General features: G+C 39.7%; 4 protein-coding genes across 4 annotated transcripts; all 4 read left to right on the top strand.

Moving 5' to 3' along the window:
- Positions 1–2,487: 2,487 nt before the first annotated feature.
- Positions 2,488–5,693, top strand: LOC137893741 (glycine amidinotransferase, mitochondrial-like). The gene is made up of 9 exons (XM_068739171.1): positions 2,488–2,610; positions 3,240–3,458; positions 3,577–3,772; positions 3,982–4,172; positions 4,296–4,433; positions 4,556–4,720; positions 4,816–4,879; positions 4,950–5,066; positions 5,207–5,693. The coding sequence occupies exons 1-9, from the start codon at positions 2,542–2,544 to the stop codon at positions 5,314–5,316; spliced, it is 1,269 nt and encodes a 422-aa protein (XP_068595272.1). The 5' UTR covers positions 2,488–2,541; the 3' UTR covers positions 5,317–5,693.
- A 2,877-nt stretch (positions 5,694–8,570) lies between these two features.
- On the top strand, positions 8,571–12,792 carry LOC137893742 (glycine amidinotransferase, mitochondrial-like). Its single transcript, XM_068739172.1, has 10 exons — positions 8,571–8,624; positions 9,501–9,622; positions 10,189–10,407; positions 10,526–10,721; positions 10,931–11,121; positions 11,245–11,382; positions 11,505–11,669; positions 11,765–11,828; positions 11,899–12,015; positions 12,096–12,792. Exons 2-10 carry the CDS (start codon positions 9,554–9,556, stop codon positions 12,203–12,205), a joined length of 1,269 nt encoding a protein of 422 aa, XP_068595273.1. The 5' UTR covers positions 8,571–8,624; positions 9,501–9,553; the 3' UTR covers positions 12,206–12,792.
- A 1,980-nt stretch (positions 12,793–14,772) lies between these two features.
- On the top strand, positions 14,773–20,474 carry gnrhr4 (gonadotropin releasing hormone receptor 4). The gene is made up of 4 exons (XM_068739910.1): positions 14,773–14,790; positions 14,839–15,381; positions 19,743–19,947; positions 20,032–20,474. Exons 1-4 carry the CDS (start codon positions 14,773–14,775, stop codon positions 20,472–20,474), a joined length of 1,209 nt encoding a protein of 402 aa, XP_068596011.1.
- Positions 20,475–23,059: 2,585 nt separating this feature from the next.
- On the top strand, positions 23,060–26,679 carry pex11a (peroxisomal biogenesis factor 11 alpha). The gene is made up of 3 exons (XM_068739427.1): positions 23,060–23,265; positions 23,348–23,463; positions 24,241–26,679. The coding sequence occupies exons 1-3, from the start codon at positions 23,210–23,212 to the stop codon at positions 24,807–24,809; spliced, it is 741 nt and encodes a 246-aa protein (XP_068595528.1). The 5' UTR covers positions 23,060–23,209; the 3' UTR covers positions 24,810–26,679.
- The last annotated feature ends 756 nt before the right edge of the window (positions 26,680–27,435 follow it).

A 27,435-nucleotide genomic window follows, 5' to 3' on the forward strand; every position in this document is an offset into this window, starting at 1 on the left:
GAAGCTTAAGAATCTGTTCTTGAATCATTTCCCAAGTGTTGGATTGTTGGTTCAGAGCCACAAGGCCACATGTGGTGCCGAATATTAATAACGATCACTGCACACAGCACTGAGAAACTGACAGCAATGCATAAATGTCAGGAAAGGACAGGTTCTGCGTTCAGACATGCTCATTGTACAGCTGATCTGATCCAGAATGAAGTCAGGAAAACTCCATTTAAGGATTCAAGAAACAGTTAAAAATACATTTAAACTCTGATTAACTTTTACTTTTCATGACTTTTCATGATCACCATGTGGACGGTGTAAATCCCATTAGGAGGGGAGCGAGCTGCTTGGTGTAGATGATGATGATGAATATATTTATTAGATAGAATGTTAGGGTACAAGTACTGTCACACAGTAGTATGTATTACAGTACAAATACAGTCAAACATCCTGTCTAAGAGGAGCATTTCAAAAAAGCCCTTGCGGTCTTGTTTCCATTGAAAGTCCTTAGTACATAAATCCAAATCCAGATGACTGCAAGCTCCATTTACTGCAATGTTATCGAAAATATCAAAGTGATCCACAATCCAGAATCTCTTCTGGATCATCACCAAAATGCAATCATCTGTTCCTGCACTTCCTGGTAACGTTCGATTTTGAGTTGTGTTGCAAACAACCAAGACAATGCAAGTGATTTCATAACCTCTGCCGAGGTGGAGGCAAACCCCCACCCCCCAGAGAATTTGTAAATGTGTTGCCATCAAAACATTCAGTTGAGAAAGAATCACTGTCCTCCTTACAGAGGAAATATATCCCATAATAAGACAGCCTTCCATTTGCTGAGAATAATGACATTAATAACGTGCATCAAGCATACCTAAGATATCACTAAGTAGCCACATCCTGTCAAGTTTTTTATCATGTTCAGTAACCATAACCGGCTCTTTGACAATAAGAAGCTGTTCACAATACTAACGCTGAATGGGATCACAATGTGGCTCACATCTGCTGTATTTAAATGATGATTTCCACACTAGTTAAATGGAAGAAAACACTTCATTTACAGCTGATAACATGACATATGATCTTGCACACAACTGGGTTGCATAAATGTAATAAATGGCTGTACATTAAAATAATAAAACAATAAATAAAAAATTAAATTAAACAGTGAATTTCCCACTAGACAAACAATTACAGACCCCCCTTACCCTGACCCGGAGCGGGGCCCCCCGACGGCGGTTCAATACAGCCCACTGCAGGACGAGAGCCCGGGTTGAAAAGACAATAAGTGCGATAGAAGTGCCTACTTAAACTCAGAGTAACCCCAGACTAAATTAGACAAAGAAGTTTTGACAAGAGTATCATGTGAATAATGATTCAGGAAATTGGCTGATTCTATAAGCTCTGAATTCTAACTTTTATCTCATAAATCTGACGGTACTGTCCCTTTAAGAGTGTTGGACTTTGTTAAACCACTGTGCTGTTTGCCCGTGCAGTCTTACATGTTAAAGTTGTTATCAAAGATCCTCCACTCAGAGTTCATTCTCTCTCTGCTGTATCTAGAAGGGACACCAATCTGTAAGTAAAACATTGTCTGTATGAGTTGATAGCACAACTGATGGATCAAATGGATTTTCATTTTCATTTTTTATTACTTTAATTACTTCTGGTGCGGCACAGTGGATAGTACCATTACCTCACACTGGGTTCGATTCCTTTCTGTGCAGTTTGTACTTTTTCCCCGTGTCTGCGCGGGTTTTTTCCGGGTTCTCTGGCTTCCTCCCACATCCAAAAACATGCATGTGTGTGTTGTGTCCATGGATGTGTAGAAAACAGACCAAACAAAGTCTGACATACAATTTACTTTTGTTTATATTCCGGTTTTACACACCTTCTTAGTAAAGCATCAAAACCCACCTGCCTCGCTTTATCTGCTGAACTAGAAGCCACCTTTATTCTTGTAAAGGCAGAATATTGACTTAAAAATCATAATTCAGATTTTAGTCTCAGAATTATTACGGTAAATTGAATTAATTTGACTTTATTTTCAGAATCCATGCATTTTCATGAATGGCATGCTGGATTTGAAGCATTTTCTTTCATATTGATTTCACTTAACTCAACCACTGATGGTTGTGTCACATTGCTTTACCAGTAAGAATAATTCCATGAACATCAACCAAAGACTGAGTTTAACTCTTTCCTCCCTGGCAGCAATCTTGGACTGCTGCATTATAAAAGGTTTTCCCGTGCGCCCTGATCTATTACGGCTGCTGCTGGAGCAACTATCAAAATTCACAAGCATGCAGAAAAACAGTCATGACTTGAATAATTATTAAACGTAACTCAGCATTACTGTTATCTGCATTATTTCCTATCCCCACCAAATAATGTCAGTGCACTTTGTGCCACAACATGAAAGTGACCAACGGTCTCAGATTTAGTTGCACACATGCCTATAAAGTTGATCAATCTTTCCATTCTTTTCAATTCACGGACAAACGACGAGCTGGAACCTGCACTCCTGTGGGACGCATTGAACATTGGAAAATGCTGCGAGTCAAGTATCTGAGAGGAGGCAGCAGAGGAGCGGAGGCGATCCATCTTATTGGGGCCATGGTTGGTAGATTACTGCTTTTCACGTTTTCCCACAAAGCAGATTCCCAATTCACATTTTTTCCCACAACAAAGTTGTCTTTTCTTATTTTATTAAATTAGTAATGAATCCATGCAGCTTTTGGCACACATTGTGACAAGCAAGCCGCAGGCTATTTGCATGGGTGTGCAAAGGTTCAGAGAATGCATATAATTTTTATATGAAATCTAGTGCCAACATGTGCATAGAGGAGAGGGGAGGGGTGAGTGAAAGGTTAAGTCAAGACAAAAACATTTATTCTTCCCTGTATCCCATGAGTGTGTCAAAAAAACAAAATCATGATTCACACAAGCGAAGACAAATACCTCAAACTTAAACCTTTCCACCACACAATTAATTTTAATACCCCAGGAATTATTAAAAGATGAAGATCATTTGAAAGATTGTTTTCCCTTTGATTGCCACAGTGGACAGCGAGTTAATGCAGAGCAAAGTTTAATTTGGATATCACTCCTTAATGATAAAAGTTATGTCCTTTTCGTAAAGATGTTTTAAATATATTTTAGGCAAGTACTGACATAAAATGCAAAAAATAAAAACAAAGAAATGGCACGTCAACACATAATCCAACAAAGTTTTCTGTGCCCTCCAGCTTGGTCGTGCAGTGAGTGGATGGACCCAGAAAGCCTTCCAGAGCAGTTTGAGTACTCCAGCTTCACAGAAGCAGTACACCGTTGTAGAGGACAATGTTACAGAAACTAAAGAACAAGACTGTCCTGTTTGCAGCTACAATGAATGGGATCCTCTTGAGGAAGTGATTGTGGGTTGCGCTGAGAACGCCTATGTTCCTCCCTTCACTACGGAAGTGAAAGTATGTAATAGAGTTAAAATGACTTGTCCAATATGCATGTTGTATATTGTCCATCATGCACACAGATGTGGGACAGTGTAATTAATTACATGGCATCACATTGTAAACCTCTTAACAGGCTTGCACATATGAGAACTATTGGCCCTTCTATGAGAAATTTGGGGGCCACCCTTTTCCTGAGGCCCACGTGAAGAAAGCCGCCGCTGAAATTGAAGAGCTGTGCAACATCCTGCGTCATGAGGGTGTCACTGTGAGGAGGCCAGAACTCATCGACTCGTCGCAGGTGTACAGGACTCCAGACTTCGCATCATCAGGTGAAAACAGACAAAGCAGAGATATCACTCGCCAGTGAGAATTTATTTCAACAACTATGGTGGAGAGAAGTTTTCTCGAAACAAGGCAGAATATCAATATGTTTACCTGCATTGCTTGAAATTGTCTTCATTGAGTTGTACGGCATCACAGCTTACTTCCTGAGCTCATTGTATTTTGAACTCAAAGTGCACTGTTGAACCTGTTGCAGGCATGTATGCTGCCATGCCAAGAGACATCCTTCTTGTTGTGGGAAATGAGATTATTGAAGCTCCGATGGCCTGGAGGTCTCGCTTCTTTGAGTACCGAGCCTACAGACCTCTGATCAAGGAGTACTTCAGAAAAGGTGCAAAATGGACCACTGCTCCCAAACCCACCATGTCCGATGACCTGTATGATCAGGTGAGCTGTTGTCTTGCTAGTTTTTTTTGACATGCTTCGACAGTAAATCAAGATGCTGCATTGCATATAGCGGTCTTTGAGTAATTGCTGGGTTGTATATCATCTTGCTGTGGTGTCATGCAGGAATACCCCATGCGATCGTTGGCAGACAGACACAACTTGGCTGCCCAGGGAAAGTTTGTGACCACAGAGCATGAGCCGTGCTTCGATGCTGCTGAATTCATGCGTGCTGGGAGGGACATTTTCGTCCAGAGGAGTCAGGTGTGCTATGTCATAGGCAAATTCTTCATTCTTCAGATTCAGAATCAATAGTGCAAACAAAGCAGCAGCATGACACATAAACTAATCATGCACTTTTCTTCTGAATGTAACTTTTTTTGCAGGTTACAAATTACATGGGGATTGAGTGGATGCGTCGTCATTTGGCTCCAGACTACAAGATCCACATAATCTCTTTCACGGACCCAAATGCCATGCACATTGATGGTACTTTTAACATCATTGGACCAGGACTGGCGCTGTTAAACCCTGATCGCCCCTGTAACCAGGTACAGCAGACAGGAAACGGTGCCCCGTGCATCCCTCTTGTCCAATGTTTGTTTTAGAAGGAGGGTCCATAACTGCTCTTTGACCTTTTCCTCAGATTGACATGTTCATCAAGGCAGGCTGGACAATTGTCAAACCTCCGACACCTCTGGTTCCTGATGGTGGGTATTTACTCTACGGCTTCCATTACACATGCACAAATATTTACTGAAAGAGGACCTCACTATTTAGACCACCCGTTGTGGATGACCTCCAAATGGCTGTCCATGAATGTCATGATGTTGGATGAGAAGCGCGTTTTGGTTGAAGCCAAGGAAACCACCATTGTCAAAATGTTTGAGAGTCTTGGTGAGTTCATATTCTCCATGTTTCAGAATCAACAGATATTTTTGAATTCATCTGTAAGAAAGGTTTTCTATTTCAAGGGTCATTTCAGACAATAATGCCTGTATACTTTGTCATGAGGTGTAAATGTGATTTGGTTTCAGGTATTACGCCCATAAAGGTGAGCATTCGTCATGCCAATTCTCTGGGTGGCGGATTCCACTGCTGGACAACCGATGTACGCCGCCGTGGAACTCTGCAGTCCTATTTCTAATAACCTTGCAAGAAACTATCTTTTTTTTTGTTTGTGGGTTAGCTTTAACGTTCCCTTATCTTAATGGTAATATAACAATATGTAAAAAAAAACCCAAATCAGGTAAATGAGAATTGGAAAATTTCTATCTTAAAAACTACACACATTTAAAACGTGTGGATTTCACCTGCTGTCAGTAAAATATAACCTATTTATGCAGTTTCATCATTTCAGGTGGCTCCTGCCTGCAGAAATGAACTACTGTGTTAACTAACATTACATCTTAGTGCTTTACAGTGCCGATGCAAACAGCTTTGTTTACATGCATGTTTTACATACAGTATGGTATATGTTCAATAACAACAAATGAACATTACTTCATTAATAAATCGCTACATCTCTGCACTTCTGGTCTGGCAATGGTGAATTTGAATAGTGTAAAGCTTTTATACATCTAAAAATGTATTTACTTTTACCGTACATAAGTACTCACTACCTACAAGATATTGGACGTACCCAATATCTTGCATGTTCTATTTTCTAGTATTGTAATTCAGGGCTTTGCTGTGCTTACCTGCTGCTGTGTGCAATATTTACCTCAGCCAAGGCGATTATGTTTTGGCCGGCTTTTGGCTGTCTGTCCCTTAGCAAGATAACTCAAAAAGTTATTCACATTTCTTAACGATTTTTTTAGGAAATATTGGAAATGTTACCAAGAACAGACGATAACATTTTGGTGATGATCCAGAAGAGATTCTGGATTCTGGACCAATTTAAATGTTTTGGTTAGCATTGCGGTCAACGGTGCAACGGTCCTCTCTCTTTTCACTGAATCCAACCTGATCAGATCCGGATTGTGGATATCTTCTGGATCTGATCCAGGATGAGGTGATACACAAATACACATAGACTCTTATTCACCTTTACTTTTCATGGTTGGCGCAAAAAGATGCCAAGAACAACGTATTACCTTTTGATGATGATCAGGATCACCAGCCGGGAGATCTCAAATGTATGGCATTTGAGATCTCTCTTTTCGGACACACTCTCCTGCTCTGGTGAACTAATAACCTAGTTAGTGGCATCTAATTAGTTCTTCTAAAGAAAGGGTTTAAAATTGAGTGGAGGAGCCGGGCCGAGTTAGAAATTAAAACGTGCAACAGCTGTCCTCAAAGCTTCAGTGCCATGATTTGAGAAACGTCCTGGACCTTGCGTCAGAGCTGGCGCCGCAGAAGGCATGTGCTACAATGCAGGCTGACATTGAGCTGAAGTCCAGAGCTTATGGAATGTTCTGGAACTTGCTCACTAAGGAAAAGTACCCAAACATAAGGAAATGTGGTACCTTCTTAATCTTGACTGCATTATTTGGCTGAATCTATTTATGTGAGTCAGATTATTACATTTAAATACTGTAACACAATGAACATTTGGACGTCTGAGACTGTTTACGTGGTAAATGTGATGGGTGTGCCAGGAAAATAATACTTCCAGATGTGTGCATACGTGGTAAATGTGCTGATGTGTACATAGTGACCTATATCCAGAAAGTTTAAGATGACAGGGTTGTCCCTGGCTGGGTGGGAAAGTCCGGGTTTTTGAACACTTCCAGATGTGAACATACATGGGGAAATGTGGAATGCTATCTCAGTTGTGACCTATTTCATTTCCAGAAACCATAGGATTTAAGGATAGTGCATTGTCTCTGCCCAGGAGTCCGAAAGACGAAAGAGGATGCGAACATCGAGGTGAAATGTGATGACGTCCGTTTGGCATGTGTTTGGAGAGGCAAATTAGACAGACGGCACTAGTTAGTTGTTGGGATCCCTCTGAAGTGAATCCCCTCCCCTACCTCGACTCGATGGAAAGTTTTATTCTCAGCGATGCTTCACTGTTAACAGAAACTTTGCTTCCACCTGTTTGATGAACGCTGCTTCTTCAGTGCAGATTCAGCATCGGTTCAGCTTGACATTATGTGTGCTGCACAAATATATGTGCTCCATGTAACATGTTTGGAGTAAGCAAGGTAATCTGTTCACAATAACTTTTTTAATTGACTTAACATTTATTTGAATTGTCTTCATTGCAATAAGAAAAGTGAAATGTTAGGTGCACCACTGTTTACGTTTCTACAGCAACAGAAAATAAAGTCTGATTTTCCTGCCATCTTTTCTGATGTAAATGCCATTGTGGTTGGGCTAATTCCAGGGGGCCACAAAGGGAAGCACAGCAATCTGAAGTCGGTCCCTCTCTCTCTCTCTCTCCAAAGGAGTGTCACAGAGGAGTGTTTTTTAGCAAGAGGGGCTAATTCTGGGTTAAATGGGAAAATCCCAACTTTCAGCATGAAATTCCATAATTTGGCCTTGCAATGAATTTGTATCTTGTTGGACTTGGACACTTTTCTAGAAAATGGAAACACAAGGGTTAAACTGCTGTGCTGTTTGTCCCCCAAAGCCTGACATCAAAGCAAAGTTGTTATCAAAGTTTCTCCACTCATAGTTCATTCCCTCTCTGCTGTATCTAGAAGGTACATCAATCTGTAAATTATATATTGCCTGTGTCTAATAGTTAATATACAAACTAAGGCTAATGTGCTAGCTCGTCAATGGGATTTTCTTTTATAGTATGTTAGCACCAAGCTAATTGCTTTTTACATGTGTTACTACTTCTTGTGTGACACAGTGGCACAGTAGGTGGTGCTGTTGCCTCACACGGGGTTAGATTCTGTGTTTTGCCTTTTTTACGTTCTCACCGTACTTTGAGAATTATTAAACATTAAGACCAGTTGAAAATTTTATTTGAATAATTGTTTTTTATTTTGCTGTACATATTGATGCAAAAGAGGCCGCTATGTGTCCTTGAAAATATTAAACAAAAGAAAATCACTAATATGATGGTTTACACAGCCGGATGTGAAAATGATTGTCAAGATGTAGACCAAAAACGATTGTATAATCCCTGAAATTCCTCCCCTGAGCCATGATTAATAATCTTCTTAATCGTCATCTAAATAATATTTTTAAAATGTACTTATTTATTCATCTTCTCAATTATATTTAAGAATATTGACACATAAAAATGTTTTTAAAAAGTATTTTAAAAAACTTAAATTTCTTGGGGATTGTAAAGGCGTGGCATGGATTTACTGATGCTATAATGTCTGAATTCTAACTTTCATCTCATAAATCTGACGGTACTGTCCCTTTAAGAGTGTTGGTTTTTTAAACCGCTGTGCTGTTTGCCCCTGCAGGCTTACATGTTAAAGTTGTCATCAAAGTTCCTCCACTCAGAGTTCATTCCCTCTCTGCTGTATCTAGAAGGGACACCAATCTGTAAGTAAAATATTGTCTGTATGAGTTGATAGCACAACTGATGCTAATGTGCCAGGTTGTCTATAGAATTTTTCAATTTCATTTTTTATTAATAATACACAGTGGATTACACCGTTACCTCACACTGGGCTCGATTCCTTTCTGTGCCGTTTGTATGTTTCCCCGTGTCTGCGCGGGTTTTCTCCGGGTTCTCCGGGTTCTCCGGTTTCTTCCCACCTCCAAAAACATGAATTTTGAATTCAAACTCAGACCTAATTCTTTAATCTCAGACATAATTCTCAGAATTCTAACAATATTCTCATAATTATGACTTTATTGTGATATTTATGACTTTAAAGTCAGAATTCTTACCTAATACTCAGAATTCTGACATTATTCTCAGAATTATTACTGTAAATTCAATCTATTGATTTAATCTTAATCTGATTATATTTTCAGAATACATGCATTTTCATGAATGGCATGCTGGATTTGAAGCTTCCATCATACATTTTCTTTTATATTGATTTCACTGAACTCAACCATTGATGGTTGTGTCATGTTGCTCCACCAGGAAGAAAAATTCCATGAACATCAACTGAGTTTAACTCTTTCCTCCCTGGCAGCAATCTTGGACTGCTGCATTATAAAAGGTTTTCCCGTGTTCCCTGATCTATTACGGCTGCTGCTGCTGCTGGAGCAACTATCAAAATTCACAAGCATGCAGAAAAACAGTCATGACTTGAATAATTATTAACTCAGCATTACTGTTATCTGCATTATTTCCTATCCTCACCAAATAATGTCAGTGCACTTTGTGCCACAACATGGAAGTGAGCAACGGTCTCAGAGCCATGTGCTCACATGCCTCAAATGCTGATGCATCTTCATTTAAAGACAAACGACGAGCTGGAACCTGCACTCCTGTGGGACGCATTCAACATCGGACAATGCTGCGAGTCAAGTATCTGAGAGGAGGCAGCGGAGGAGCGGAGGCGATCCATCTTATTGGGGCCATGGTTGGGAGATTACTGCTTTTCATGTTTTCCCACAAAACAGATTCCCAATTCACAGTTTCATTAGATAATTTATTTGAATACTCTGGGAATTATTGAAAATTAAAGTTGAAAGATTTATTTCCCCCTTTGCGCTCCACAGTGAACAGCAAAGTTTAATTTGGATATTGTTACGTGCTTGCAGCGCCAGACAGGCCTGCAGAGCCTCCTGCTGCTCTGCCCCTCCCCCTTCCCTTGCAGGTGCTGCCAGGTGGAGGAGGTGCCATCATCTCCTTCACCTGGCAGCACCTGCAAGGGAAGGGGGGAGGGGCAGATCAGCAGGAAGCACTGCAGGCACGTAACAGATATCACTTAAGCTTGTGTCAAAAGTAATTTGCTTTTTGTAAAGATGCTTTTTCAGAATATATTTTAGGCTTTTATTTTTTTTTAGATGAGTAAGTGGTCAAATCATGTTTTTAACCAGCATCACTAATTTAACAGATCTTTTGGTACTGACATAAAATGTAAAAATAAAAACAAAGAAATGGCATAATCACACATAATCCAACAAACTTTTCTGTGCCCTCCAGCTTGGTCGTGCAGTGAGTGGATGGACCCAGAAAGCCTTCCAGAGCAGTTTGAGTACTCCAGCTTCACAGAAGCAGTACACCGTTGTAGAGGACAATGTTACAGAAACTAAAGAACAAGACTGTCCTGTTTGCAGCTACAATGAATGGGATCCTCTTGAGGAGGTGATTGTGGGTCGCGCTGAGAACGCCTATGTTCCTCCCTTCACTACGGAAGTGAAAGTACGTAATAGAGTTAAAATGACTTGTCCAATATGCATGTTGTATATTGTCCATCATGCACACAGATGTGGGACAGTGTAATTAATTACATGGCATCACATTGTAAACCTCTTAACAGGCTTGCACATATGAGAACTATTGGCCCTTCTATGAGAAATTTGGGGGCCACCCTTTTCCTGAGGCCCACGTGAAGAAAGCCGCCGCTGAAATTGAAGAGCTGTGCAACATCCTGCGTCATGAGGGTGTCACTGTGAGGAGGCCAGAACTCATCGACTCGTCGCAGGTGTACAGGACTCCAGACTTCGCATCATCAGGTGAAAACAGACAAAGCAGAGATATCACTCGCCAGTGAGAATTTATTTCAACAACTATGGTGGAGAGAAGTTTTCTCGAAACAAGGCAGAATATCAATATGTTTACCTGCATTGCTTGAAATTGTCTTCATTGAGTTGTACGGCATCACAGCTTACTTCCTGAGCTCATTGTATTTTGAACTCAAAGTGCACTGTTGAACCTGTTGCAGGCATGTATGCTGCCATGCCAAGAGACATCCTTCTTGTTGTGGGAAATGAGATTATTGAAGCTCCGATGGCCTGGAGGTCTCGCTTCTTTGAGTACCGAGCCTACAGACCTCTGATCAAGGAGTACTTCAGAAAAGGTGCAAAATGGACCACTGCTCCCAAACCCACCATGTCCGATGACCTGTATGATCAGGTGAGCTGTTGTCTCGCTAGTTTTTTTTGACATGCTTCGACAGTAAATCAAGATGCTGCATTGCATATAGCGGTCTTTGAGTAATTGCTGGGTTGTATATCATCTTGCTGTGGTGTCATGCAGGAATACCCCATGCGATCGTTGGCAGACAGAAACAACTTGGCTGCCCAGGGAAAGTTTGTGACCACAGAGCATGAGCCGTGCTTCGATGCTGCTGAATTCATGCGTGCTGGGAGGGACATTTTCGTCCAGAGGAGTCAGGTGTGCTATGTCATAGGCAAATTCTTCATTCTTCAGATTCAGAATCAATAGTGCAAACAAAGCAGCAGCATGACACATAAACTAATCATGCACTTTTCTTCTGAATGTAACTTTTTTTGCAGGTTACAAATTACATGGGGATTGAGTGGATGCGTCGTCATTTGGCTCCAGACTACAAGATCCACATAATCTCTTTCACGGACCCAAATGCCATGCACATTGATGGTACTTTTAACATCATTGGACCAGGACTGGCGCTGTTAAACCCTGATCGCCCCTGTAACCAGGTACAGCAGACAGGAAACGGTGCCCCGTGCATCCCTCTTGTCCAATGTTTGTTTTAGAAGGAGGGTCCATAACTGCTCTTTGACCTTTTCCTCAGATTGACATGTTCATCAAGGCAGGCTGGACAATTGTCAAACCTCCGACACCTCTGGTTCCTGATGGTGGGTATTTACTCTACGGCTTCCATTACACATGCACAAATATTTACTGAAAGAGGACCTCACTATTTAGACCACCCGTTGTGGATGACCTCCAAATGGCTGTCCATGAATGTCATGATGTTGGATGAGAAGCGCGTTTTGGTTGAAGCCAAGGAAACCACCATTGTCAAAATGTTTGAGAGTCTTGGTGAGTTCATATTTTGGGGTCATTTCAGACAATAATGCCTGTATACTTTGTAATGAGGTGTAAATGTGATTTTGTTTCAGGTATTACGCCCATAAAGGTGAGCATTCTTCATGCCAATTCTCTGGGTGGCGGCTTCCACTGCTGGACAACCGATGTACGCCGCCGTGGAACTCTGCAGTCCTATTTCTAATAACCTTGCAAGAAATTATCTTTTTGTTGTTGTTGTTGTTGTGTGGGGGTTATCTTCCACGTTCCCTTATCTCATAGTGATATAACTGTCAAATCTGTATTGTTAAATCAGGTTAATTGATAATTGGAAAATTTCTCAAATTTTCAAATCTTAAAAAATATACACACATTTTAAACTGTGTGGATTTCACCTGCTGCCAGTAAAATAAAACCTATTTTCAGCTATGCCAGCCAGTCTGAAACAAATTAATGATGCTCCAGTTTCATCATTTCCGGTGGCTCCTGCCTGCAGAAATAAACTACTGTGTCAACTAACATTACGTTTCAGTGATTCACGGTGCCGATGCAACCAGCTTTGATTACATGCATACTATCCATACAGTATAGTATATGCTCAATAGCAACAAATGAACATCACATTAATAAATGTCTATTAACTGCACTTCTGTTCTGGCAATGGTAAATTTGAATAGTTTATAGCTTACCCATCTTGCAAAATTATTCATACCCCTTGAACTTTTCCACATTTTGTCACGTTACGACCACAAATATAAATATATTTTATTGGAATTTTATGTGAAAGGCTAACACAAAGTGACATGCAATTGTCAAGTTGAAAGAAAATAATGTGATTATTTTTAAAATTACAAATAAAAAAGACTAAAGTGGTGTGCAGAAGTATTCAGAATTTTTTCTCTGAGTGCAACCAATTCTCGTTTCCTGATGATTGCTGAATGATCGAATGTTGACCAAATGACTAAATAGAGTTCACCTGTGCATGTGTTATCTAATCTCAGTACAAATACAGCTGCTCTGTGATGGCCTCGGATGTTTGTTAAGAGAATATTGGGAAGCAAACGGCATCATGAAGTCCAAGGAACACACCGGGCAGATCAGGAATAAAGTTCTGGAGACGTTTAAAGCAGGGTTAGGCTATAAAAAGATTTCCCAAGCTTTGAACATCTCATAGAGCACTGTTTAATCCATCATCCATCTAATTTAAAATGACTCCTGAATGCACACATTTGGATCAATCCTCAAGGAGTCCTTAAAAAGGGGGAGACTCGTTTTCTAATGTCTTTAGTTTGTAAATGTAATCTGTTCTCTTTAAATATTACATTACACTTTTTCTCAGTCGGGTTAATTGGCTCATTTCTTGAAACCAAAATTACATTCTCCAAACAACATGGACAAATCTCAAAACCACTTGGCAATAGTTGAGCACAGAACTGAACTTCTCCTTCTGTCATGATGTTTGTTTTGTGTTTGTGTTTTGTGTTTTGTGTTCTTTCTCTTTTCTGTTCGCTCCCTGGGTTAGGGCGGACGGCGGCACTGGCTGATTGATCAGAATGCAGAAAGTCTTCATTCTTTACGCCTTTCCCCAAAGGCAGAGCGAGTCGTCACTGCCAGAATCCTTTCACGACTGCTACCTGTGTGCCTCTTGTTCCTGCCTTAATGAAACTCCTTCAGCAGTTGTCCGTGTTCGGGCTTGTCCGGCTCTGCCCTCAATGCCAGCCCGTCCTGTGCCTCTTTTGTCAAATGAATTTTGAGAATGTAATTTCTGTTTAAAGAAATAAGCCAATCCAAATTAGGAAAAGCTGTAAACATATACTGTATGTGAGTCATGACAATCATTTTGTTTACTGTTTGGAACCATCCATCCATTTTCTTGTAGAAAAGATGAGCTCAACTGCCTTGGAGTATTCATTTCACCTATAAGTTTTTGCTAAATGTCACATCCTAGATTAGAAGGACAGCAGACTCACACATCTCCACTAACCCAAGACTTGCAAATCATCGGCTTCCAAGGAGAATCCAGGTGTTCAGCATTGGGAACAGTCAATACCAGCATGCAGCACCTTCAAACGAAATACACAGTTTCATCAAAAACTACCGGTAAATATTTGACTCATCAGCAGCCTGAGAAGGATCCTCCAGATACGTTCCAACCTTGTTCTATCAACACTCCGGCAGCTCATTTCCACGCATTGGTCTTTTTTATTGCCTCGTCTGTTTAACTGCTGGTACGAGCCTATAGAGATTGGCTCCAGCTTTCTCTAATGCAATGCTACACAAATGATGAAATGCTTAAATGAGCCCTGTTTTATGCGCCACAACGTTTCTTAACCTATACCTCATGCAGTCATGGCAACAATAAATGATTAAAATAAACATCTCCAACCACGGCTGGTCTTACACATAACACCTTGGGGGGGCGGGGGGGCGAGAGAAGAGCTCATGTGATTCAGACCAATCAAATTAACCCGGCTGACATTGTCAGAGCGAAATTAGCTGAATGAAGCAACATCTGCAGCAACAGCAGGGGAAATTCACGAGATGCTCCGGTCTGTCAAGCCCGCACCGAAGTGAAGGTAAGATGTTCTTATTTGCGTCTCACGAGATACTGCAGGTTAACAAATATATAGAGGTTCTATTATCAGACAATATATGCAGCTTGTGGATTGCGTAAAGCACATTGATCCTGTTTAATATAAAAAAAACAACAACAACACATAAATAATTTATTTCTCTTTCATTCTTATATTTTAGAGTTTTGGTGGGGCGTAAATGGAGAAGAAGGACCCTGTCTAGGGGTGGCTGGGGTAGTTGTTTGTGCCCCTCCCCCCACGTCAGTCAACTCTGGCTGTTTTCATTATGTTCCACCAAACAACGGATCAAAGAGTTAATAACAGCTGCCAGGAAGCCGACCCGCTGTGCGCGTCTCCAAAGAGCGCCGATGGAGACGCGCTCCAGCTGCCGACTTTTTCCACCGCGGCCAAAGTCAGAGTCTTCATCACTTTCACTCTGTGCGCCGTGTCTGCCGCGTCCAACCTGGTCGTCCTGTGGGTCGCCGGTAACGGCGCCAAGCGCAAGTCCCACATCAGGATCCTCATCATGAACCTGACGGTGGCGGACCTGCTGGTGACCTTCATCGTGATGCCCGTGGACGCGGCGTGGAACATCACGGTGCAGTGGCGGGCGGGAGACGTCGCCTGCAGGTTGCTCATGTTCCTGAAGTTGGTGGCGATGTACTCGTGCGCTTTCGTCACCGTGGTGATTAGTCTGGATCGACAATCCGCCATCCTAAACCCTCTGGGCATCAGCGCGGCCAGAAGGAGAAGCAAAGTCATGCTGACTGTGGCCTGGACGATGAGCGTCATCCTGTCGCTCCCCCAGGTAGGAGAAAACATCCCGACGGACTCGGAGGTTTCGCATCCTACGTGCCCTTTTACGCACGACTCTACTGAGGTGCGGGTTATATCTCACATCACATGGTATTATTCCCACAGCGGGAAAAGAAAGGCGGACCTAATAACAGCACAGAATAGTGATAATAGTGAACCACGGCGTTGAAACTTGGATAAAATGTTATTAACTTGGATGAAGGGGTTAATTATCTGGAAACATGATGAAACAATTTCCAGGGTATATAATCAATGAGAACAAAGTCTTCTGTGACATGAAAAATACTGTCAGTTCTGAATCTGCAGCGATGCTTGGAATAAAGTTTTTATATATTTGGGGAAATTAAAATCCCCAAATATATGCTGTTAATGCCCTTTGTACATCGAAACGCTTATCTCCATCTGTTTTTATTCAAGGTGTTTGTGTAAATTAACTGATTTTTAAATATATATATACATTTAAAAATATGGTTACAAATCTTTGACTTACAAACAGTGGAAGCTTCCCATTCAGCACACACAAGCGCTCGCTGCTTCCCATCGAGGCGTGACTCATCCAACAGGCTCTAAAAAGGTCTGCAACTATCAGTAATGCTTTTTGTTTTACCTTTCATGTAGCCGCTTTGTATTATCTGTAACTAATACAAGCAAAAAATGCAAAGAGGACTTTATGACAGGAAAACACAGACTGCTAGTAATACGCATTAAATTAAGTTAGCTTAGCAATGCATGCTCATCGTGTAAATTGTTCCTTAGAAGAGAGCATTTCAACAAAACTATAGGTCAAAACCAATCAACTGCTTGGACTGCATGTTGTCAGCTCACAAATAATGTGACGAGTTCATTGTCCAATGTGTTTAGAATTCTGTCCAATATACTGTTAGAGAATAATATAATTGGTATGTATTTATAAGAAAGTAAAAATGTGAAACAATAACAGTGGTTCATCTTAAACATGTTTATTTATGTATTCATTTATTCATTTCAAAGTCTGCCCCACAGAGACATTCTGTTTTGCTTTTTGATGAGGACGACCTGCACACAAGCCTGAGTTCACTTAGAAACACAGCAGGTGGCTGAGGATGGAAACTAATAATACAGAGGCAGAGAGGATATTACTTTCTTTCCTCTTCATCCTTACGTTCCCAATTCAAAGTGAAGCACACCCATTCTTAAAAAAGAAAGAAAAAGCTGCTCTGGAAGATTTTTGTCACAAATTAGTTTTAGATCAATGAGAGCAGAGAACACAGCTTCAAAGCCAGGGGTGGGCAAACTTTTTGACTCGCGGGCCACAATAGGTTCTAAAATTTGCCAGAGGGGCCGGACCAAGAACAGATGGATGGAGTATTTGTGTGAGCTAATATAAATAACACATGAAAGCTATTGCATGAAAGGACTTGGCCTTTTACAGGTAGCATTACAGGGAAAAGGTCAAATGAATGAGGTTTAATTATACAATTTTATTTAATGATATAATTTGGACAAGTTTGGCGGGCCGGATTAAAGAGACCAACGGGCCGCATATGGCCCCCGGGCCTGGGTTTGCCCATGCCTGTTCTAAGCAGTAACATGTTTTCCTGCCAATATATTACGCATACAGCTCGCGCAAACAGCACGTAATTGAATTGAAGAGGGGGGGGGGGGGAATGACATATTTTAAAGATTTTATCATGTAGTTTTTGTTATTTTCCAGCAGGAACTAGCAGAGAATGAGGACCCCTAAAGACAGAGACAGAAAGTCAATGCAAAGTCTTTAATAATGCTGAAACAAAAAACTCTCAGTAAAAAGGAAAAAGGTAATAATTTCTGAAGAAGCCTCTTGGATGATATTATTGATATTAAAATATGATTTTGAAACACCTGCTCACACAATTTGCAGAAGTCGAATTTCCCTATGGGGACCAATACAAAAATCTATCTATCTATTACAAGATTGTTTTATGCAGATTATATTTAGCGTGTCTTTCAGTTGGCAGCACATTGATCCATGGAATGCAAATATTCTGGATGCTATGAATAACATTCTATGCACATTTCCCCCAGATTCAGATTTATTTATTATTTATTGAATGGGACATAAACATGTTAAAACATGATTCATTTGTTCTTAAACACAAAGTGGCCACAGATTGGAAACATAAAAAATATGCATATACTCACGCACCAACAAGCTTTTAAAGACATTTTAAAGATTTGTATTTTATGTTGTTTTTAGACACCAGACGGAGCAGCACTCCTAATCTCATTGTGTAGCTACTATGCCATGACAATAAAGGCTTTCTATTCTATTCTACATACTTAAAATATATTATATAATGTTGATCTAAATATAAATATAGTCTTTATCATCATACTTCCTACATATATACATGCTGGAGGGAAAAAATAAAGCGGACTTGTCCATGTTTACTTGAGCTGCTGTAGTGACGCGTTTTCATTGGTTTTTATCTTCAGACGTCTGAGCGTCTCAGAAAAATTGCACACATTTTTTTGACAAAAAGAAATAGCTGGGAACAAAGCTACGGGTCCATCTATTTGCTCTCCAAAGGGGTTTATACACACTTTCAAAATTCTGTGCACATTTCAGCTTGAAGGCCTGGCACACTCATCGATTGCAGACAGATGAGTCTGTTCACACATCAAAGGGAGTTAAGAAATGTTACCTGATGTTCATGCTCTGTTATAAGCATCACAGACAAGCTGTAGTTCACGCATGCATAAACACTGCTTATGTATAACATGGCTAGCCAAAACTGGCCCATCATAAGGTTTGATTAAACATTCAAAAAGGTATAAAAAATATAGGTAGTATTTTTCTTTCCGTATGTATGCACATTCTTTAAATGTGTAGGATCGCTAATTTTCATAATCTGACATTAGGATTAAATGTGAAGTCAGGCAGGAACCTTGGTTTCCTGGTATTTTATTGCATCTGAACAATATGAGGTTTTGACTGGTGACCCACCACTGAATTTCGGTTTTGGTCCTCAAAGAGAAAACGTATGGGCACCCACCCTGGTATAAAATAATGCTTCCCGTAATATTGCAGATTCTGGCTTTTGCTTGCTCAGATTACTCCCAGTTGTGTTTTCCTGTTCAGACCAGCACAAGAACGAATGGAAACGAAGGCATTGTCATGGAGACAAGTAGTACTGATGAATGCTGATTTGCTTTTCATATTTTTTTTAAGTGAAAAAAAAAAAAAGCATGAAAACAAAATGTCACATTACGCAAAAGCCATCTCTCAGGTTAGCATCATTGTCTGCTCATTGCACTTTAACCTTAAGTTCATTATTGTACATCAAATCGGATTCAAACTTTTCATTTATGTGAACTCTATTAACGCATTTATAAGTTATTTGTCATGAAAATACTCTATATTTATTTGAAAAGCACTTTGAACATCAGATCTAGAATAGCTTTTTGGGTAAAAAAAAATGTTTAATACACTTTTTCAGTTGATTATATTTGACCGCCTTTGACCACCTTATTTTCAACTAACTCCTTTATCCAGTTATCAAAAGATAAAAATTGACCTTGAAAAAGGCATTCTTGCACGCTGTAGAAATTACTGAGGAGTGTTACGCCCCCACACGTATGTGGCCCTGGGAGGCTAACAAAAAACCAACAATGAACCCAATGCAGCCACAACAAATGCTTTCTAAAAGGAGAATTTATTAACATCATGAAAAATGAAAAAAGATAGAAGCTACTCCGAGGCTGAGAGGTATCACATCGAGGAGTCCCCGTTCTAGAAGCCAAAGCTGCTCCTCTTGATCATTCCATGGGCAGAGCTGGAGCTCTCCGAGACATAAAGCACGGTGAGCCCCCACTCTCCTACCCTCATGTACAGCCACGTACACAAAATCTCAGAGGAGTGAAAGGGTTTATTTTTGCTTCAGGGATGAGCAATGTTCCAAAACATAAAAAAATATTGCTGTCAGCTGCACTTCCCTAATCAAAAAATAAATAAATGGAAATTAAAGACCACCTTATCTGAGCTCCTAGCAATTAAATGGGAAAATGGGCTTCTCACTTACGAACTGCTGAGTCTCTCTTTAGCACAGTCACAATTCCACAAAGGAGCAAAGTCGCATGTCAAACGGTTCATAATTGTCTTGTCTTCAAGAAGATGAATGAAATAATGAATATCTATCACAATAAATGACAGTGGAGTGCATAAATCTATTCTACGTATTGAACACAACTTGAAATGAGAACATTTTTATCATTATTATTCAAAAATTCAATGAAATAAAAGCACCTCAGTCCACAGCTGCACCTTTACAGGAACTAAACGTTGTTAACGCAGAAATCCTAATGACCACAAAATCTTCTTGTCTTCCCATGCAGATGTTTATTTTTCACAATGTCACCATAACGGTCCCGGAGAACTTCACTCAGTGCACAACCTTTGGCAGTTTTGTTCAGCACTGGCAGGAGACCTTGTACAACATGTTCACCTTTGCGTGCCTCTTCGTCTTGCCCTTGGCCATCATGATAATCTGCTACACGCGAATCCTCATTGAGATTTCCAGCCGCATGGCCCGGAGTAACCGTGAGTACTGTGTGTCTGCTTCACTGCAGTTAAAGACCAGAGGATGTGTGTGCCTGACAAAAACGGCATTTTCTTCTTTTCTAGTGTCGTCAAGGGATGTGCATCTCCGTCGCTCCCACAACAACATTCCTAAAGCTCGGATGAGGACTCTTAAAATGAGCATCGCCATAGTGACATCGTTCATCATCTGCTGGACGCCGTACTATCTCCTCGGCCTGTGGTATTGGTTGTTTCCTGAAAGAATGGAAGAGACGGTTTCTCACTCACTCACCCACATGCTGTTTATCTTTGGCCTTTTCAACGCCTGTCTAGACCCCATTACTTACGGCCTGTTCACCATTAATTTTCAGGGTCTTAAGAGAAGCAGTCGAGGGACAACCACACAAACTGAATTAGAAAACACCACGTGTCTCGCACAGACGACTCTCCTATCATCTCAAAGGCAAATTCTGTCTGGTGTCCAGAGAGAGGAGGCAGATGGCAACACCATCCCGATAAGGCCAATTATCTCAGTAAGCAATATGTAATTTGCTTACTGAGATAAATCATAAAAAGCTATTACAGTGTATTTGCTTTGAAATCCTAAAGCTCAAAAAGCATCTTGTTTATTTTGAGTGCTGTAAAGTGATGCATATCAATTGATCTTTTGCAGAATTGACAAAATCACAACAAGATTTTGCAAGATTGTTTGATTTTCGATAGCAAAACATAAATGTATTTATAAATGATTTGTCAATTGGACAACTGCTTTTTGCTCTTTTTGCCATGAGGTTGTCTGCTTTGTTCCTTATTGATTGGAAACTGTTATAAATTATATTTTGCTGTGTGTGTTAAGTAGAAAGTAAATTGTGTGTCATGAATATTCTTGACCATTGTGCCCTTTTAAGTGACTAAATTGTCAGACAGCACAAACTATTGAATGTAGCTACGCAGCACGTTGTTGTTTGAATGACTGCTTGATTTTTCCAAAATCCATTCTGTGTTTTCTCTGTGGCACAAAAATGTTACTGCAGAAAAAACAACAATGCTGTATGACAATTGCTTTACTATTTGTATTTGTGTTAAGATAGTTATTATGTTTATTGTGTCACTTTCTGTTACCAGAAAAAAGAAATACAAGAAAATATGACAATTTAATGTTAAATCCTTAAACAAAATACGTCTTTTACCAAAACAAAAGGGAGGTTAATGGCATATTTTTCATTGCATGATATTGTTTCTTGTCTGTTTGTCATGTAAAAGGTTCAGATGTATCCTTTCATTGTATTTATTGAATACAACCTTTTACTGCAGGGGATGATGCAGGAACAGTGATTGGCCATTCAATGTATGGCTGATAGCTTTTATGTTTACATGATGTTTTGCCTTATAAGCCAAATGTTAAATGTCTAACCCTGTTAAATAAGGGAATGACACACGTTAGTCATTCATGATGGTGCATGTGAAGATGTTGGATGATGCAAGAGAAAATTAAAACCAGTCAGGCAACCAGTCTGTGAGAGAGAGAGAGCGGGAGAGAGAGAAAGAGCAAGAGAGACTCGTCCTGTATGTCATCCTCTAGGATGTTGTTGTTGCTGTTGCTGTTGTTTTGTTCAACTCAGCATCTCTGCAACAATATTATGCAGGAGAAGTGATTATTGTCACCAAAGCTTTAAGTACAACTTCCCATGAATTTAAAATGACAAATTTGAATAAAGAAAATCTAACAAATCTTGTGATTTAATCACCATATTAAGTCTGAATTAATCAACACATAAATGAGATGCTGTAGCACACTATAACATATCTTATTTATATTTAAAGCAGCATCAAGGACATTACAGTTGGCAGTCTGTTCATTGTCTCCTGAATCACAGTGCTGGAATAGACTCCATATTTAAACAGAGGCACGTTATCATCATCATCAGCGAATAAGGAGATTATTTCCTCGCTACATTGCAAGGGATGATATCCATTGTGAGATGAAAATATGTGGAACATCTGGATGTGCCAGAATGTTCAGTTACTATATTTACTGTTATATTGTTCGTGATTATGACCTGTTACCACTGAACCTGATTACCTGGAATGGTCCAATTGAAATGGTTACATTTTACGACACACACACAAATTTAGTTTTTTTTAAATGTTTTTTTATTTAAATTAACTTTGAATATCTGCAAAATATATGAATATAAACTTGTCACTTCAGTGTGAGCCCTTTCAAACACTTATCATCTGAATAGCTTTGCATATGTATAGTAAATATAATTTGGCAGGTTATTTGGCATTCAGCTGATTTGTTTTTTCAAACTAGGAATGACAAACGAACACATTGACAGACAGACGTGAAATGTAATTCAAGGTCATACTCTGAAGTCTCCTTCAAACACCCTGATTCAGAGAATTTAAATTCGAATTGAAGGAATGACAAAATGTGTGTGTGTATATGAGGCAGGCATATTATATTTCCTCAAGGTTATTCACCCTACCCGAGTCCACATCTTCATTGGTTTTACTTACATGCATGAAAAACGGGGCCCCAGTACAGACTGACCTTTCCAGTCTGATATTCAAACACATTATAATACTGGTATCAGGATGCAATTATGCACGTTAATGCAGTTGCTGTAGGAAAGCCATTAACAGTGGACACAGCATGCACCCACAATATTTGTAAAATATCATGATGAGATCACCAAACTTTGATGATGAATTCAAAGAACCCCTTTGTCTACACATGGAAAACCCATAAATTCAGGAAGCACCTCTCACTTCTATCTTGCTGTGTTAAAGAGAAGCACATGGGATAAGGAGAAAATTGCTTGTTTAAAAAAAAAAAAAAAAAAAAGTTTTTTGCTTGTCAAAGTACATTTCAGGCAAATAATCCTGACAAATTGAAACTCGGCAAACGAATAAATAATAACTCAAAGCCCAATGTGTCTGTAAAAGTTTTATTTTAAGATAAACACTTTTTTTTAATTTTATTTTATAAACCAGTATTTTTATTTTGTAAAACCCAGACAGTCCGTCAACAAAAGCGGCTCGACTTACGGTCCGTTTGTTTAGCTGCCCGTAGTGAAACAAGTACATTTTATTCGTCCGGCAAATATTAATCTACCCGACTGTTGTGAACGCGGAGCAAGTTTCGCCGCTAAATCAAACATCTTTCCTACCGATCTGTCGACGTCAAATAAATAAAGTACATTCTATCAGCATTAGCCGAGGTATTATCGATCTGCTCCGTCTGTTTACGAGGCTCAAACGTCACCAGAACTCAATCATGGACGCGATTGTGAAACTCACAAACCAAAGCCAAGGAAGGGACCGCATATTCAGGTGAGAGGCTTACGGCTTCGGTAAAGGTGGAAATGTAACACTGACTTACATTATAAAGGAATAACTGCATCTTTTATTTCAGGGCGACTCAATATGCATGTTTACTTTCGACATATTTACTTCGAAAGAACTCAGAAAGAAACGAGCTCGTGTCCAAACTTAAAAGTCTTGAAGCCACAATGAGTTCTGGACGAAAATGTGAGTACATGTATTTATGTATTGTGATGACACCGGCCGTTACAGGTGTGGTTGAAAATAGTTCAGATCCTGCTTCAGAACCGAGCTTCGCCCTTTGCCTCATTAAATTCGCAGTCAGCGATTTAGATCGTAGCGACATTGCCCTCTATGGGCCATAAAGGACTTCGTTTTTAATAATAATAATCAGTGAACAAAAATCTATCAGATAATTCAGAGCAGCTAATGATCTTTACTGGATAAATAATCAGGCCTAAAATCCAACTGATTTGTTGACAAAATTTTAAAAAAAAATCAAGCTTTCTATACTCACTTTCTTATTTATGAAGTGTTTTCCTTGATTTATGCTTATTGTTTTCATAATACTAGTACGTCTCATTAGTAAATCCAGATGAAGGCAGTCGATCCCATTTTCACGATGGGCTTCGCATGGACAAACGCAGAATAGCAGCGTCTTCATGAGGCCTGTGGCTCAGTGGGTTGGAGAAGCGGAGCAGGTCACCGGTTCGAATCCCGGCTCAGACAAACTGTGGCGTGGTGGCTGGAGATGGGTTATTTTGGCTGTGTACACATCTGAGTATTCTTTTCCCGAGGGGCCAGGGCTCGACTGGCCCGGTCAACCACTTCATTAGTTCTTCTCGACATTTGGAGCAGCTCTTCTGTATCTATGACCTTTCTGAAGTATTTTTTAAAGATGAGAGATAATTAAATGACACTTAATTGCACCCTCCTCCTGACATATTACAGCTCTAACATATTTTTTTCTTCCTTCTCTGCTAGTGCTCAGACTGGGAAACACAATAAATTCCATCGAGGCTGCAAAGCGAACCGTGCAACTCCCTGATCGAGTGCTGTGCCTGTGCCTGACTGTGGCCAACATCAACCGGGCCCTCTACTTTGTCTGCGACAACATTATTTGGGCCAGAAGTGTCGGCCTTATCCGTGATATTGACAAAGAACACTGGAGCCTGAATGCCTCTCGCTGCTATTTCCTTTCACTAGTCATGAATTTGACCAGAGATGTTTATGCCGTCCTCCAGTTAATGGTGCAAAGAGCTAGAGACAGTCGCTTCAGACAGAAAATGGATCAGCATCTTCATGGCAATCCTGAAGTCGCTGATGTTGTCCTTCCTCAGCTTGATGCGCTTCTTTTTCTGCTGTTGGAAAGTCTAAGATCGCATCCAGATGTTGCCTTGGATGTGCTAAAAAATACGTGCGATCTCTTTATTCCCTTAGACAAACTAGGTATATACAAGACGCACGCAGGTGTGGTGGGATTCTGTGGTCTGATCTCCTCACTGATTGGGATTGTGACTCTTGTTCAGCCCAAGTTAAAAATCAAACCATAATAAACGAGGATCGAGCCGATTAGAGGCGAGGGGGGAAAAAACACGTTTATCGACCTGTCATCCAACCTGAGCTGAATTAGCGTGCAGAGTTGCGGCTACAGTTATGGTAGGATTAGCTAGAATGTTTTCATCTTACTCAGGTCAGCAATAACTGAAGGGCTCAGAAGATTTTGGAATGAAAAGCTTTTATTTGTAAAAACATTTTGATTAATGGGTTCATAGAATCAAAATGACTGAACTTTAAATAAAGTGCATCAAATTACAGTCGATTCAAGTTTAGAACACAGTTTAAAAGCGGACAAATTGGGTTTTTATAGCTATTTATATTGTTTGTCATTTAAAATCCAAGACATTCCTCCAACACAATATGCCACAGACATCTACTCTTGAGGTACTTTCAAAATAATGGCGCAAGGTTTTTCATTAATCTCTTTTAAAAAAATATTTTGTGACGAAAAACTAATTAATCAGAGCGGCGTTGATTCTCTCTGTTCTGTGAATAAAATGCTGCTAAATGATTAACCTCGATTATACAAGTGATAAATAAACTGCTTCTCGGAGACGAGCGCTTCCGGATTGACCAAGATAAAAGATGTCCCACCTTTTATATCTTTATTTTCCTATTTAGCACAGAATGAACAAAAAAAGCCTGAATTATCATATTTATAGACAAATGCTTTATGTATTATGTATGAATTTCATGGTTTTGTATTCTTGCTTTGAATGCTGGAATAATCTATAAACCTCTTCCTCTGAGTAAATATGAATATTACTTAAAGCTGCAGACACACGTTAGATTATGATTTCACCCAGTTCAGATGACTAAATGTTTAAGGTTAATAAAACTCTAACTAATGTTTAGAACTGTCATTATTTTAAACTGCTGTTTCTGATGATAACCAGAGAACAGTTGCTGCCGATTTACAAATGCAGCAATGCTGCCCTCTGAGGGAAATACGACACCATGTTGGTTTTTAAGGAACTTTATTTTTCAGTCTTACTGAGACAAGACACTTTTTTTTATTTCTGAAAAGCTGTTTTCAAGAGGAAAATATTGTGATCAAATATCCACCATGAAAAATTGCAAAAATATATTCAATTTCCAGTTCACCATATTTTGATATTTGCTGTGAAGAAAATGAACGAATGGTGCAAAGATGAATCCCCAAAAATATAAAACACATACAAAACAATAAATAATAAGAGTAAATGTTCTCCTAGCTGCAACAATTGCAGTCATTTATAATTGGCAAAGTGTTTGGTTTCACATTTCGGCTGAGGCATTGTTTTTCCAGGAAAAAAAACTATTAAAGGTACCAGTACACAATTTGTAGAATTAGTTTGTTGGACTGCAAATGGAAATGAATGGTGTCCTGGAAAGCTGTTGTCTAATTTTCTGTGGATAAATTTAGTTTAAAAAAATTATTTCATGTCAGAGCTGAAGAACTTCATACATTTTACTTTGAAAAGTGGCAACAGTGTGAAATCACAGATGTGTAAATACTGCAAGTATGATAGCTAAATGCAGAGATAGTCGGCTTTTTGAGTGAAAAGGCACCTTCAGTAATTCATTCTTGCAAATGACCCATTAAAAGAAACTACTTCTTCTAGATTTACAGTCAAGGACTGCCGATGACATCACCCTTATCAATTTATACATCAATTCTGTATCTTCCTGTAATGGTTTTGTACATCTGAGCAGGTCCCGCGTTACAGTGGAAACCACTGCGACCAGAAGAGTTGTCATTTTGACATTCGACATCAGACAATCCAAGTTGTGTGGAGCTATTTGCAAAGATTGTATTAACAAAAGAAGCATGAGATTGTGATCTATTATTAAGAGATCAAAATAGGTGCGCTGGGGCTTTAGAAATCCTTTAATCAATAGTCAATATTAATAAATATTCGCAATCGTATGTGCCAAGACCTTTGGTCTGAACTGTTGCCAAGTCTTCACTATAATATTATAAGATTCACCCATTCAAACAAGCTGCTATAAACCGTACTGTGTGAGTAAAATGGAGACATTAAGCACTTTAGTTTTATAGATTTCGGCAATAACTATTCGATAGTGGTGCATGATGGGATTGGGCAGTGAATTAAATTCCTTTACAGTTCATGATTGAAACGAAGCAAAAATGTTTAAGGTGTACATGGCGCAAAGACAACCGTGACACAATATGTGTCCAGTAACTTTCCTTCAAAGTAAAATAAATAGTCTGTGAAAGATTGAGCTGTGCACGCTAAACCCAAGAAACCTTCATAACAGTTTAAGGCAGACACGATTAGTACGCTCACATTGACGCAAATATCCAGAGAACCCTGAAATCACAACTTTCCGCTTCAGCCCTCATCTAATTCAGGTGAAACAAAATGACAGGCTGTGGTTGTTCAGATTGTCTTCATTACGAATAATTCCAGAAAGTCCAAAATGAGTCCAGAAGCCCTGCTGCAGCCTCTAGAGCTCGACTAGTGACATTTCCCTCACTTCACGCGTGGATAAAAGTCACGCAGTCGATCCCGTCCCAGCAGAATATGATCAAAGCGTAACACTCGCTGAAGTGAATCACTGTTATTCTGCTAATCCCCCACCGAGACTTCTATCAAAGACAAATCCAAGCGAATG

Source organism: Brachionichthys hirsutus, chromosome 5, assembly GCF_040956055.1.
Source record: "Brachionichthys hirsutus isolate HB-005 chromosome 5, CSIRO-AGI_Bhir_v1, whole genome shotgun sequence".
NCBI classification, from domain to species: domain Eukaryota; kingdom Metazoa; phylum Chordata; class Actinopteri; order Lophiiformes; family Brachionichthyidae; genus Brachionichthys; species Brachionichthys hirsutus.

What these genes read in the sequence shown, in the direction of transcription:
- LOC137893741 (XM_068739171.1), top strand. Translation starts at nt 2,542, where the DNA reads ATGCTGCGAGTCAAGTATCTGAGAGGAGGCAGCAGAGGAGCGGAGGCG. An exon ending in TCCATCTTATTGGGGCCATG is followed by an intron (nt 2,611 to 3,239) that starts GTTGGTAGATTA and finishes TGTGCCCTCCAG; the next exon opens with CTTGGTCGTGCAGTGAGTGG. An exon ending in CCTTCACTACGGAAGTGAAA is followed by an intron (nt 3,459 to 3,576) that starts GTATGTAATAGA and finishes ACCTCTTAACAG; the next exon opens with GCTTGCACATATGAGAACTA.
- LOC137893742 (XM_068739172.1), top strand. Translation starts at nt 9,554, where the DNA reads ATGCTGCGAGTCAAGTATCTGAGAGGAGGCAGCGGAGGAGCGGAGGCG. An exon ending in TCCAGACTTCGCATCATCAG is followed by an intron (nt 10,722 to 10,930) that starts GTGAAAACAGAC and finishes AACCTGTTGCAG; the next exon opens with GCATGTATGCTGCCATGCCA. An exon ending in TTTTCGTCCAGAGGAGTCAG is followed by an intron (nt 11,383 to 11,504) that starts GTGTGCTATGTC and finishes CTTTTTTTGCAG; the next exon opens with GTTACAAATTACATGGGGAT.
- gnrhr4 (XM_068739910.1), top strand. An exon ending in TCATCCTGTCGCTCCCCCAG is followed by an intron (nt 15,382 to 19,742) that starts GTAGGAGAAAAC and finishes CTTCCCATGCAG; the next exon opens with ATGTTTATTTTTCACAATGT. An exon ending in CCGCATGGCCCGGAGTAACC is followed by an intron (nt 19,948 to 20,031) that starts GTGAGTACTGTG and finishes CTTCTTTTCTAG; the next exon opens with TGTCGTCAAGGGATGTGCAT.
- pex11a (XM_068739427.1), top strand. Translation starts at nt 23,210, where the DNA reads ATGGACGCGATTGTGAAACTCACAAACCAAAGCCAAGGAAGGGACCGC. An exon ending in GGAAGGGACCGCATATTCAG is followed by an intron (nt 23,266 to 23,347) that starts GTGAGAGGCTTA and finishes CTTTTATTTCAG; the next exon opens with GGCGACTCAATATGCATGTT. An exon ending in AATGAGTTCTGGACGAAAAT is followed by an intron (nt 23,464 to 24,240) that starts GTGAGTACATGT and finishes CTTCTCTGCTAG; the next exon opens with TGCTCAGACTGGGAAACACA.